This window comes from Crotalus tigris, unplaced genomic scaffold, assembly GCF_016545835.1.
Source record: "Crotalus tigris isolate CLP2741 ecotype Arizona unplaced genomic scaffold, ASM1654583v1 scf7180000018923.2277400, whole genome shotgun sequence".
Classification (NCBI taxonomy): domain Eukaryota; kingdom Metazoa; phylum Chordata; class Lepidosauria; order Squamata; family Viperidae; genus Crotalus; species Crotalus tigris.
The window spans coordinates 1,641,574-1,656,017 of NW_024097276.1; the positions used below are offsets into that span (position 1 = coordinate 1,641,574).

The 14,444-nt window shown below is 33.8% G+C and overlaps 1 protein-coding gene across 1 annotated transcript; it reads right to left on the minus strand.

The window, feature by feature from the left end:
- Positions 1-658: 658 nt before the first annotated feature.
- Positions 659-14,437, minus strand: FBXO36 (F-box protein 36). Its single transcript, XM_039357443.1, has 4 exons — positions 14,308-14,437; positions 9,338-9,446; positions 4,853-5,025; positions 659-2,276 (listed from the first exon to the last, which is right to left on the minus strand). The coding sequence occupies exons 1-4, from the start codon at positions 14,401-14,403 to the stop codon at positions 2,085-2,087; spliced, it is 570 nt and encodes a 189-aa protein (XP_039213377.1). The 5' UTR covers positions 14,404-14,437; the 3' UTR covers positions 659-2,084.
- Positions 14,438-14,444: the final 7 nt, after the last annotated feature.

The window sequence follows — 14,444 nt, forward strand, 5'->3', positions numbered from 1 at the left end:
TCAAGTTTTACTGTAAGCAATGCTTTTACAGCCTATGCTGCAGGCAATCTGTTTCTTTGCATATTTTTGTCTGGATAACTTTTGCCAGCTGAGAGGAATTACTAAGTTTTAATAAAGAGTTTTTGCCATAAAGGAGGCCTTTCTGGAAGGAATAAAACTCTAACCAGCGGTGCTGATTCTGGTACTTCTGCTGAGTCCTGACACCCAGAAGAAGTGCCAATTAGCTGGAAAGCAGCGCTGATCCTGGTGCTTCTGCTGAGCCCTGACAGCCCTGCAGCTCCAGCCGTCTCTCGCTCAGGCTTCTGCGGTGCTGCGCCAGTTCAACTCATTCCCCTCCCCCGCTACCACTTTTCTAGGATGGTCGCGTACCACCTGCCAGGTGCCAATGTACCACAGGTGGTACCCATACCACTGGTTGAAAAGCCCTGGACTAGAAGACTTTCAAGGCTCCTTCCAACTCCATTATTCTGCCGAAGTTTTTATATAATTAAACTGAACATTAAACTATATTGCACAGTATTATTTAATTTTCAATATAAGGATTTTATCTAGATATTTATAATAAAAAGACAAATTTTTTTTCTACCACATATAAAATCAAATATTTAGAAATTTCTAAATGGAATATTTTATTAAAGGACAGACATATTAGTAGCAAATGTGCTAACTAAAATATTGGCATATGTAATTAATGAAATAGAAAACAAATAAAAAGATACTGAAAGAAACCCACACACATTTGTTTCTGTAGTAGATAATTCTAGTCTTGAAAGTATAATTATTTTAAAATTATAACACCAAGCACCCTATATCAATAGGAAAAAAATAGGTATAATGTTTTTTGAAGTTGTTAAGTTAAAGTAGAAAATGGTCATGTCTGCATTGTTTCAGATCATCTAGCTGTATTTTAAATTTTTTTAAAGTAGAAACACTATTTTCCTATTATAAGATTAATGGCCCCATCTTTATAAATATTTTATAAAGAATTATGTTAGGTAACAAAAAGATCCTTTATAGTGCAAATAATCAGGGTCCTTATGAACAATATTGCTTTATCATTCAGTCTATGATATTTTTGAGCCACTCAGGATGAATCAGCATTTTAAAACTACAGAAAAAGCATTACACATTTTTATACATTTATGAAAGAACAAGGGATTTAATATGCTGCAAATGTATAACTCACAGTATGACTCTCATGTGTCTGGAAGTTAACACTCTTGCCTGGCAAATACATTTCTTGGTAAATTCAATGCTACTCAGTTTTGTAGAAATGCTTATCAGGAGAAATTGTTTCACAGGCAAAGGATGTAAGACTCCTCTCCCTAATTTTTTTTAGGGATAGATTTTCTGAGGACTTTAGAATTAAAGCTTGACAAAGAAATGTTTGCTTTGTCAATGAAATTGTGGGATAGAAATGTTAATAATTTAATTAAAGGAAGAATACATAACAGATTTATAGCAAAAGAAACCAAAAAACAAATGAGTTTTCATTATCCCAGTCTTACTATTTGACATTAATTTGGATTAATTTGGGGGATTTTTAACTTTTCTTGATAATTGTAGCTGATTACATTTGCCATCTCCTGGAAGTTCTCATTTTATTTTCTTAGAATTCTATAGATATTGTGTCATTTCAGGTATTGTATGAAAAGAACAACAACAGCTTTCTCTATGTATCCATACATTCATATTATTAATCACTGCTGATAATAGTGGTATAAAATAAAAGGTGGCTGCTACCTGCTGGGCACCAAATACAGTCCCAATAAAGCAAAAAAAGACATTAAAAGACAATAAAATGTGAATAATTTAAATTTACTGAAAACAAATGGAGAACAAAATGCAATTTAAATGAAATATTAAATGAAAATGTATGGAATAATATAGTATAGTATAACAAAGATTTTCTCAGACATCTCTAATAGCATATTTTAAGGCAGCCTATATATTCAAATCTTGTGATCAGATTTTTTTTCTAAAAAGCTAAACAAGATGTTCAGCTTACCCCCCCCCCAAAAAAAAAGAAAAAAAAAGAAAAAAATCCACACATTTCAAAATGTTTAATTAGGAAAAATACTTGTCTAATCAGTCAGACTTTCAGAAGAAGCAGCTGACTTATTTCTCCTTCTTCGGAGCTGTAATTGCAGCTGAAGCTTGTTAGTGAAGAAGAACTGCTTCCACCCAATTTCTTGTGCCAGGGACTTCATTTCTGGTGTGATGGTGCCCAATAAATCTTGCACAATCATTTCCCATAGTTTGTCAGAGTTGCATAACTATTTGTAAAGAAATAAAAAGTATGAGCAGATAAAAATAAATTAATTTTATTAGAAGTAAATAAATATTAGGATCTGATTCCATTGGGCTGTTTGAGTTCCAGTATTTGCAAGTTTTTTCAAAAATGAAACAGACAATTGCACAATGATGTTCATATCCATAATTTAGATAAGATAAGATAGATAAGATAACCTTTATTGTCATTTTTTTACTGTAGGCACAACGGCACACATCAAAAATGAAATTTAGTTGCCCGCTCTCAAAGTGAAACACATACATGACACACACAACATATGTATAGACCCATACCCCTACATATACATAACAAATAAATATTAAATACTGTCCACCTTGAATATATAACAAAAGGAGGAAGCTTGAGAGTTCACATTTATAGTACCTGTTATCACCATGAGTATCAACTCTACATTTTAAAAATAATTCAAATACTACTTAGGAACCATCCTTTATTTCAGTTACTTATTACAACCATTCATTTTGAATCTGATGATGTTGCTCCAGTTGAGTCTGTGCTTCAGGATTGTCAGCCTCAGGACCCAATAGGTCCGGAGTCATTTGAGCCTGATCAGCCACAGGTATCTTCTGTTCTGGTATAACAGTCTGATAACATTACACAACCCCAAGCCCCAGGTTTAGACATCTACAGAGGCAAGCAGAGCAATTCTCCTCAATGAGACTCCTCACTAAACAAACTGTGAGGCATGAGTGGTTGCAGCCAACTATTAGCAGACAGATTTAGGTAGCTGCTTTCCTTGCAGACTTTTGCTGGAGATAACCATTTGGCTTTCTAACTTGTGACTCTTTGGCTGACTACCTTATTTGACATTCTGTGGCTCTTGGAACATATTTGGGTGATGCTTTTGCTTCTTGGCCTGCAACAGCATTTTCCAGGCAAATGCATTTTACTAGGCATCTGAGCTACATTCCTATTTGTTGTTATCTGTTTTAACTGAAGTACATATTTCAGCTTTGCAAGTGTGTGCCAGCAACCTTGAAACAAAAATTTTTCGAACTCTTCCTAATTTTAAGATTTTATGCTAATAATAAAAACACTAGTAACTGGTTGACCTGGGCTACCCTTATAGAGAAAACAGGAAGTAGACAAGAACAGAAATTTATGGCCTTCGATATATTAGCTATTATCCCATGGAGTATGGGGCAGTAGTGGGATTCGCCAGTTCTCATCACTTTGGCAGAACCGGTAGCTAATTTTTTGTTGCCCAGGCCCAGAATGGACTTCCTGAAGTGGCATCCATACAGAGAACCGGTTGTTCATATATTTGAATCCCACCACTGAGTATGGGCAATAGTCACAAACAATGGAAGTTCAATAACATTCAAATATTCCTCACAGTTGAATTTGGAGTTTGGCCAACTGTGATTAAGAAGCTATATATGCTACCAGAAATTAAAACATAAAACATCTGACAATTTATTTGAATGTAAATAAACTGGATCATCAAGCATAAGTATATATTTTTAATGCAGGAAATAAAAGCAGAATGGTTTGTATGGTTGTTTGTATCATAGATAACTTTGATTTGCTTTTTAAAACGAACCTTAGATAACATGTTTTAAAAAATAAAATTCTTTATCAAATTTATCTTTATGTCACATAACAGAGCTGCAACACTCTGATACTACATATCTGATCTGTAATCATTTATGTGAATCAAATAATCTATTTACCTAGGGATAAATCTTAATTATGTTTGATAGATAAATGTAGGATTACTTTCTAAAACCTTTTTTTCTTGAAGCTTCTTAATATTTTAATTTTTTAGAATGTTTTACTAAAAGAACTAATAAACCATAATTATAATCAAAATTAAACTCTGTTAAAAATTCATCTCCATTACTTTCTATTTTGTATTAGGTTTAAGCTCCCTCTACTGGCATTTTAATGATTTCAAAATTTAGAGACGATAGAAATGGCAAGGCACTTTATTATAATAACGAATGGTGCAGATCATCCCTAGTTAACGTGCCAGATGAAATGCAGATATACAATATATTATCAATAATAGTATCTTATGACAGTGTAACAAAGTTAAATTTGTCAAGTCAAATGGTTATATATAACATAAGGAAGAAATCACTGAGCTATGCAATCCAATTTAAAAATACAGTCTCCTTTGAATCGCAGTTGAATTCTAGTGCCTTCCTATAAAAGGGCACTACTGTTTCCTCTTCCAGGATGCTATTCAATTTCCCAATCTAGTCTGCAACACTGGCATTTCTGCTAGTGTTTTATCAAAATACTAACCAAACACGAAGTTGGTTTATTGCATGGATTTTGAATAGTACAGCTACCCACATTTAAGCCTCTTATGCTGCTAAATAGAAATATTAGCTATTCAAAAAAAAAATGAAAAGGAAAAGAACATTGATACTGTACATATTGTATGGAGGACAGCCTTCCACAATTAGCTTAGCAAGTTGAGGTTTTACTATAAGACTTTAATAAAGAAATCAAAGTACCATAAATCTTTAGAAATGAGATATTTATGCAGAACTAGAACTAAAAGCTCACACATATCAAGTTCATTTTTACCGTTTCAAATCTGTGTGATACTTGGGAAAGCCTTGCAATGTCTTCAAGATCCAAATAAGACATGATGTACAGAAGTAAAGTATCAGGCAGTCGCACGAGGTAATCAAAATCACCTCTGCACAGATTGAAGATATGCTCCAGAGTGCTTGCTCCAAACACAATGGCTATTTGAACTGCAATTTTAGAAAGTACAACTAAGTCAGAGAAACTTAAGTATAATCAATACATATTAAACAGGTTTATTGCTTACAATTTAGACAGTACTTAAGGAATCATTGCTAAAACCCGCTGATTCTTGAGTTGTTGAACTCATTTGAGAATCAGTATTATAACAGATTTCAACCTCATCCTGAAATGATCTGGAATGGTAAATTCCATAATTCTCAGCAAGGTGGAAAACACCACCATATAATAACAGTGATTCTTCTTTACTATTCTCTACTAGAGCTGTACAAAGCATTTGAAAAGGAGCTATTATAATATGCATTTCACAAGTGAAACATCTATCCTTGAAGCATTATAGCAGCCTTTTCCCTTGAAAGATTTGACCCAAGGCCCAACCGTGGTTGCTTTTTATGTATCTGCATAGAGATAATGCTTCCATTGGACTGTCAGAAAAAGCAAATCTTGAAATTGCGGGATGGTGACAATAACGAAAATGAGGGTGAAGGATGAAAGATAATGAAGAACGCTAATTGGCTGTAAAAGAAGACAACATAGAGATGTGTACCTTCTGGAGGCTGATCTTAGCATCATGGAGTAAAAGGCTTTTCTATTCTTTTGAGTGGAACAGAAAGTTTTGGAATGATTTTTTTAAACTATGTTTATGTCTTGATGCTTGCCCATTCTCAACAGGGTGCATATCACATTGAACAGAGCTGCTAGATGATATTTTACAATGCAATAAACACAGAAAAATCTATTTCTTTACTGCTGTATAGTCACATTGGAGATTCAAACCTGAGCTCATCTTTATGTTCAGTTTTAGTCACTACTTATTTTATACCACTGATGCTGCAGGTTTCTCTTCAATTGTTTTATATTACAGAGCTCCTTCGTGAATGAAGGAATTTCCTGGGGTTGACAGGCAGGCAGAAGTTGTTTGATAGCAATTGCATTTAGTGTGTTTATCACTTCTGAGTTTCAGAGACTGACCAAGTATGTAACTAAACTATTTGCCAGTTCAATGAGAAAATCTCCAAGGAATCTGAATGATTTCCTGTAGGAATCTATTCAGATCCATAAGGTATCTGGGGTAGCATCCAAATGTGTCTTCCATTTATAGAGGGTAGTAGTGCCAACAAGCCCCCATACTGACTTAAGATTGCTCTGTCCAATAACAATAGGTTGGAATTATTGATGAACCCAATCCTAAAGACACTTGAACTATTAAAGAGGTTAGAGATCCCTGTGAGTGATTTTCAGGTTGTATTGCCAGTAGGAATGCTGCTGTATATAAATCTATGCCAACACAGCTTGGTGGGGGCCTATGGGACCAACAGATTTGTCCCTCCTGTGAAATTTCTTACTATCAGGAAAGGGACATTTTTGCCCCGTTCTATTTCCCTCACAAAGTTACCAAAAAGGATTAGGTGTCAACTTCTGAAATGAACTTGGCTGAAACCATCTTTTGTCGTTGTGTTACCTTGACATTAGGATTATAATTTCATTTAAAAAATTATTTTACATTTTTAATCTTCCTTTATTGTTTTTATAAATAACTTAAGGAGAAAACCTAGCTAATAATTCTCCCTATTGCTATTTTCTCCATAACAACAATCCTGTGAGGTAGGTTGGTCTGAGAGAGTATGACTGGCCCAAAGTCACTTACCTGGCTTTCAGGGCTGGGACTAGAAGACAGTCTTCTGATTTTAGTCTGGTGTCTTAACCACTACACCAAACTGACTCTCTTAGATGTATGACACTCCATTTGTTTATATAATTACACTTTCCTAGATGATTATGCAAAAAACCCCTGATATTGTATTTATACATTTTGTAGAAAACTAAGAGATGAATTCCATTTCATGAGCTATAATAAAATACAACATAGACATGGATTCAGATATTGTCTTTCTGCTAATGGAATCTTCCCAACAAAGCACTTCTATCAAAATAGCTTCATTAAGCTGCTAGATGCAGTGTTTCTCAACCTTGACAATTTTAAGGCATGTGAAGTTGGCTGTGGAATTCTGGGAGTTGAAGTCCACATGCCTTAAAATTGTCAAGGTTGAGAAACATTGTGCTAGAGCATTACTGTGAGGATGGAACCCTTAAATATTTTTTATTGACAATACAGAATGAACAAGTTTGAAGCATGTGCCTGCACACATGCTTACACAGAGATATTATAGTTCCGATGTGTATAGAATCATGCATTTCCACAAAATCATATCTTGTATAAAATTATTTTAAATAGCATAGCAACACTATGCATAAATTGGAAAACTGCATTATTAGTATTATTACACTTATTTTTCATGATATGATGTTCATTTATCATTAGAAACATTTAAACATTATTATCAGTTCTTCACTATTTAAATGTTTATTCCATAAGCATTTTGCTATAAGCAATACCTCACACAATGTTTTTCAGGGAAAAATAATGACTGACATAGAATGGTTTGACAAATTTAATTTTACTTTATATTTTGAGATTAAAAAAAACATTTTATGATAGCATGTCTGTAAATGCCTCCTGATATTACAGTGGAACTGAGCAAGGATTGCTTAAAAATGGCTAATGTTGTACTATCCCGCCAAAATATCTCTACATCTTCTTTTACTTTAATCCAATTATAATTATGTAGTGTCTGCCTTCTTGGAAAAAATAATAATAAAGGCCTTGAGGCTGTTCACTGAATTCTGTCACTACATATTTGTCTAAATATAAGGTCTGCAGAATTTCCAATATTGCTGCCTAAGCTTGAAAAGTTTATTTTTGCCCGTCATAACCAACTTTTCATTATACAGTAACTCATTGGATGAAATTACAAATCCCTTTTTATTATGAAATCCACATTGATATTATGAAAATTGGGGTGTGGTTGAGATATGACCAAAAGAAACTTAACTTTGTCCAAAATCAAGAAAATGACTTAATATCTGTTTATATATTTCTCATACGCTGTTGTTTAAAACAGAATACTGTAAGTTGCTGGATGTAATGTGTAATGATTTGAAGTGTATACTTTTTCTTTGTGTATGTTACTTTTTGAGAGTATAGTGTTGAAATATACACTGTAATAGTATTATATGAAATAATATATTCATATTATTATATTGTAATTATTTATGCTTTGTTTATTTAGTTGCTTGCTTATTGTATACAGTAATGCCCAGAGTTGTAGTTATTTGAGTTGATAGCCAACTCACTTGTTAAGTTGGGCTGCTATAATAAATAAATAAATAAATAAATAGTATTTCTCTCCTATTATTTAGTTCATGACTGGGAAAAATTCACCTAGCTTCCTGAATAATAGATCATCTAAACTTTCCAAAACATATCTGATTCATCTACATTTTATGCAAATTTTATCAACTGTAAGTAAACAAGATGTAAGACAATTCGAGTGTATTTTAGGGCAGGGGTCCCCAACCCCCGGGCCATGGACTGGTACCAATCCGAGGCAAGGCAGCAACCGGGCTGCACAAACAAGCAAAGCCCTATCTGAGGGATGCAGGTAGCACACAAAACCACGCCCCCTCCAGTTGGCGGAAAAACCTCTCTCCATGTAACCAGTCCCTTGTACCCAAAAGGTTGGGGACCTCTGTTTTAGGGAATACAAATTCATATTTTGGAGGGAGATAAATTAGGAGGACTATGCAGCAGCTTTCATTACAAAAATGGCTTTGGACTATGGAGAGATCAAGATTGCAACTCAAACAGATGAGATTTTTCTTGGGACTGCAATTCTTGAAAAAGATGGGATTGTTTTAAAGAGTTGCAGATAGGTGCTATGTTTGCACACAGAACATACTAAAGGAACTTTTAGAATTAAATCCAAAGCATTATACTGTAGAATGTTACAATTCTATTAACATTTGAAGAATATGATATTTTTCATTAAGTTTCCTAAATGACATAAGGGAACTGTCACCATCAGTAAATAAGAATTTTAAAGAACACCGAAATTCTTCAAAAGTAGATTTGTTCCTCCACATGTTGGTGCATATTATTGCATTTTCATATAGAGTTTATCTGTTGTAAATAGATGAATAGGAATCCATAGATTATTTCCTATGCCACAAATAACAGATATTTAATCTCAAATTTTAACATTTTTTAAAAAAAGACATCAGATTATTAGCACTATGTTATGCCTTCACATTTGTCATGAAAATAAAATAGCGTTCTACTACCAGAAAGACTAATTTATACAAAATTGTTAAAAGTAGGACTTATCACATTTTCTTCAAACATGCATCTTCTTCAAAGACTAGTACACTCATTGAGCTATGACTAAATTCATAGTATTCTACTTTGGAGGGAGGGATCATCCAAGAAATCTTCATGAGATTCTTTGAGTTCTCCAGGCCTTGCTTCACGGAATTCACTCCGAAGAGAAATTTTCCACCACCTGAAAATCACCTATGAATGGAGAATAGTGAGCAGTATTTAGAGAAATTATTTAGATAGCTGGTATAGTGATTAAGGAGATGGATTAGAAATGGGGATGCTCAGATTAATCAAAGATGACTTGGGGCTAGTCACTTCTCTGTCCTAATCAGCATCAGGCTTTATGGCAAGCTTACTGAACATTTCCTGCTCCACTGTTATCATGTATTGATAAGCTTCACTGCAAAAACAAGGCAAACCTATGAAAGAAGCAGACCCTGCACATTGAGACATTCAGAACATTAATATTTATATAAAATAATTCAGGATGGATATTAATAAATATATTGGAATGTAAAATCTCTAACTGGCTTCCTTCTGAGAAAGCACATAACTTCTTTACTAGTAATCGTAGATGATCTTGCAGAAATCCATTTAACACTGGTTCGTTTATTAATGATTTACTCAGTCCAATTTTGCAGATTCACACAATACAGTAAACTACAAAATAACCACGGATTTACATTGAGCCAAAATATGATTGGGTAATTTGTGATCCAGTCACAGAAATATAACACAGGATTAATTTAGCCATGGTGGTGCCTGCACCAAAAAAGAGAACACTTCATATAACTTGTTTTCCTTTGCAGTTGAATCTACTGGTCTTGTCAGGCATCAGATTTTATGGTTCGGAGATGCTGTTTCAAAGATAAATGGACTTGTCAGTAAAAAAAGTTTATGTGCAATGTTATTATTATGTTAGGATGAATACCTGGGAGGCCCAGATTCCACAGCTATTTGATACATGTTGTGGACCTGGGATTGTCCAATTTTAATTTGTTTTTGTGTCTTTATTCACACATCCATTTAAAAAAAACAACACTGGGAATACAAGTGCCGCAAATGCCTTTTCTAAGCCTCCTCTACTCCCCTGAAGCAGCCTGTGCTCCTCTATGCTTGGATTTTGTCTCCCTCTTGTCTCCATTTATGCACCCTACTGAAAGAGTTCAGCTTTTCTCCTGCACAAAAGGGAATTTATTTGGTAGAATTCAAGAGCAGAGCCTCTGTGCATGGAAGGGAACATACAGCATATAAGAAAGTATATACTTTCTTAACAATCCAAATATATTCCTAAGCTAAAAAACATGGAACAGCTTTGTTACAACAAAGCAATTTCCAATTCCCACAAATGATTTTTCTTTGCTCCTTTGCTATTCTTTTCCCAGGAAATGAAGTAAGAATCTAATTGTCTCTCATTACTGCACTACCTAGTCTCAGGAAAGTACTTTCAACAGAAAATCTGTGAATAGTTTGCCAGTGCCAGATTTTGGTACAACAGGAACTAAGAGACCTAAACCTTAGCATGTTATGAAATATAGTACTGACTACATACACATTGCCTCGCTGATTCTTACAGAGGAAATAAGCATTTTTCCATGAAACTGTACATAATGACTGCAAGGTGAATTGCAATTTCACTCTTTACTTCCTCTTCTATGCTTTCAAAACAGGGCAGTTTTGAGAAACAGGAAGAGGAGTTACTTGGCTTGTATTGAATAGAATTTTTCACATCTATAATTGTAACTAATTAAAAAAGAGAGTGACAGAAGAACTGTTTTTGATGAAATAAAAAGAAAATCTTAATTTATTATATAGTTATCCACCGCAAAAACAAACAACAAAATATAGGCAGACCTTTCTGGATATAAAGTTTGAGAAACTATCTGATTATTCAGATACATGCAATTAAATGTATAAATACAACATTAATCAATTTGCCATACTTAATACTAGTAAGGTTTTTAAAATCTTAGCATGAATAGCTGTATCATATACACGCTGATATGAAATTATTTTTTCTATTATCATTATTCCTTTTATAAGGAATATTCCCTTCCTATTCTGATTTACATAAATATACTCATTAAAGTAATTGCTGAAAATCCAGAGATTTCCCCCCCCAATATTTCTTGGAAAAGACATAGAAATGCTTAAAACATTAGTTTTTGCAAAACGTTTTTGAGGCATGTGAAGTTTAAAGTAAACATTTATATTAGGAAGCTTTGAATCTTTTAGAAGATGATCCTTCTTAGAAGAATGTTTTTAAAGAAAAAATAATAATTTAATTCAAATATCTTAAAAAGATATGTACTACACCTAAGTGGATTTACTTGGGAATCTTAAATCATCATAAGATTCAGCATTTAATGGGAACCCAACAATGTTTAAACTAACCATTGATTAGTGTCATTTGTGAACCTAGCCAGAGTGTAAAATTGTGAAATAAAAGTACATTGGTCCAATAAAATCTGGCCAATCACTTATGATATTCTTATTAAAAATGATGGATACATGCTCAAAATCATATCAGGGAAACTGTTTGGCTTTTTTCTTCCATTTTAGCTTGACTTGGAATTTGCATGTGAGTTGTTTATGATCTGTTCCACAGTCAGCCCTAGCTAGTCTTTGCTGTTATAATTAAGCTCTTCCACTTCCTTATGCTAATAATATAGTCAGTTTTATTTCTGTGTACACCATATACATATCTATATATAGGTATTGATATGATTGTTGGAATATAGTGTAAGTAATTAAGAAGTGACAGTATTGGCAGAAATTGATAAGTTGAACTCTTGCTTCATTTCAGTTTCTTAGGCCATACAGTTTAATTATATTTTTCTTTGTAATATTTCCAACGTTGGTACTCCAGTCTCCAAATACAAGCAGCACATCTTGCTTACATATTTTGTCAACTTCAGATTAACCCCCTCTTCTGCATCAGTAGTTGCACTATAAACTTGAATAAGCATCATAATAAACGGTTGCCTGTGAAGTATAATTGATACTATTCAATCATTGATTGCATTGTTCCCAAGTACAGTCTTTGTTTTAGCTTTCCTGGCTATGAAAGAAACTCTGGTTCCTCTTTGTTTTTCATATTTCTAATAATAAACAGAATCACCTTTTGATTGAAAATTTCCAATTCCAGTCAATTTTGACGCAATGATGCCAGAAAGGTCAATGTATAGTCAATTCATTTTGTCTTTCACTGTATGGATTCTCTCATGTATATGCATCTCATATTTATTTCCTATTGTAATTTGTCTTTGCAGCTTCAGATTTTCCTTTCTTGTATGGCAACCTCAGCAACTAAATATCTAAAAGGTTTTAATCTAGCCATTTTTTAAACATCACCAATATCCCAAAAGATACTCAGCTCTTCCTCAATAACATGTTGAGTGCCATCAGACTTAAGAGGCCAATCAACCATTATTATATTATCAATTTTATATTGTCTATTCATTGTTAAATATAGGAGTGGTTTGCCACTGCCATCTCTTCCATGGTATGAAAAGATGCCTTTGCTGTTGCCATTAAAGTAATTTTCTGCTTCCAGTATCTTGCTATGTTGCTGATGTCCCATAAAAATGCCTGTCCACTTTAGCTAAACAGCTGTGCTGGAATTATATAATCATGATGTACACTCCTGCCATTCTTGCTCACCTCTCCTAGAAACATTCTGTCATCTCATTGAAGTAGGAGAGAAGGATTTGAGGGGGCATGTCTTCTATTAGGAAATCATTAAGATATGATCCAGTGTTGAATTACTTTTTAAGCAATTTTATTGTTTTTTTAAAGTGACAATTCAGTTACCAGAAAAAAAAAACCCTTATTACATTTACTTAAAAGCAACTGTAAGGAACTACAATTGTGACAGCTGCAGTAGCTTAATTGAAATCTGGAAATTTTACCTTAATCATTTGGTTTTTGAATCCTTGCCCTAATTTATCTGCTTAAACATTCAGCTCAGGTTCTTGCATTTACTACATACTGATCTTTTCTACGTATTTCAGATATTTTAGATTGTACCAGCTATAATCCCTTGCTACTAATTGGGCTGTTTGAGTATGGGAATAAAATCCAAAACAGATGGAGGATATAACACTAATTTGTTTAGCACATAGTTTCTAAAACACTAGTACTGAAAAATATTTATTTAGGAATAAGAAATATAAAACACACTGCTCTTTCAAAGAATCTTACTTTCATGTAATGTTGTAGAAGTGTAAAAGGTAAAGTGTTTATAATAAACATTTTTCAAAATTGTGTAATTATTGCCTATCTTTCTCTAGCTAGCTGTTCTTGAACAAGGGTATTCAATTTTTTGAACTATTTTTCTTGTTCACATAATAGGGAATGAATGTAAAAAACAGGAATTTTATTTAACAGTAAAATGAGAGAGTTATACATGTCAGTTTCTGCCTCTCTTCTATTCGGAGGCATACAAATTATTATGAATCAAACATGAATATAAATCTAATTATAAAGGACTAAATTAGAAGGTTTATTATGGCTTTAACTATTGAACATATATATACCTGTTATTTGAGGCAAATAAGCATCAGAAATTAGGGCAAATTTAAAGAAATGATTGCTTTCCAAATATTACTATCACTTTCAGAATGTCAGACAATGGCCATGCCGACTAGGATTTAGAAGTGATGTAGTTTATGCCTATCTCAGTATTAGGAGCTGAGGGCCCCATCCGCGAAAATCATCTTGTAACTACATCTGGACAATTTTTTTTTTTAGCCAAAGCTAGCATTAGCACTGCAGTCCATCCTTATTAATGGACTTACATTCCAGCCCTGAATTAGGAACTGTTCGTAAAAACATGAGCACTCGGCGAATTTCTCTCCCCCCTGCCCCCGCTTTCCTTCATTTATTTTGCCTGCAATGAACGTATCTTCATAAAGGTAATTAACACTCCTTTCCTTTCGTCGGGGTATCGTGCACTATTCTTTCTTTCTCAATACTTAGTCACTCTCCAATAGAAATTCCAAAAACAAATCTCTGAAGGACGACAAAAGGGAGAAAAAACAAATATACTCACATCCTTCCTAGTAACGGTGATTTGGTAGAAGTCTTTGCTAGGTGCCGGGGCTTGTCCGCGCGTCTCGAACAAAGTATCGTCCAGGAGGGACGCCATTTTAGGACGCCAACTCCCAGTCGCTCTGGCAACCAGGAAGG

What these genes read in the sequence shown, in the direction of transcription:
- FBXO36 (XM_039357443.1), bottom strand. Translation starts at nt 14,403, where the DNA reads ATGGCGTCCCTCCTGGACGATACTTTGTTCGAGACGCGCGGACAAGCC. An exon ending in TCACCGTTACTAGGAAGGAT is followed by an intron (nt 9,447 to 14,307) that starts GTGAGTATATTT and finishes CTCCATTCATAG; the next exon opens with GTGATTTTCAGGTGGTGGAA. An exon ending in TATCACACAGATTTGAAACG is followed by an intron (nt 2,277 to 4,852) that starts GTAAAAATGAAC and finishes CTTTACAAATAG; the next exon opens with TTATGCAACTCTGACAAACT.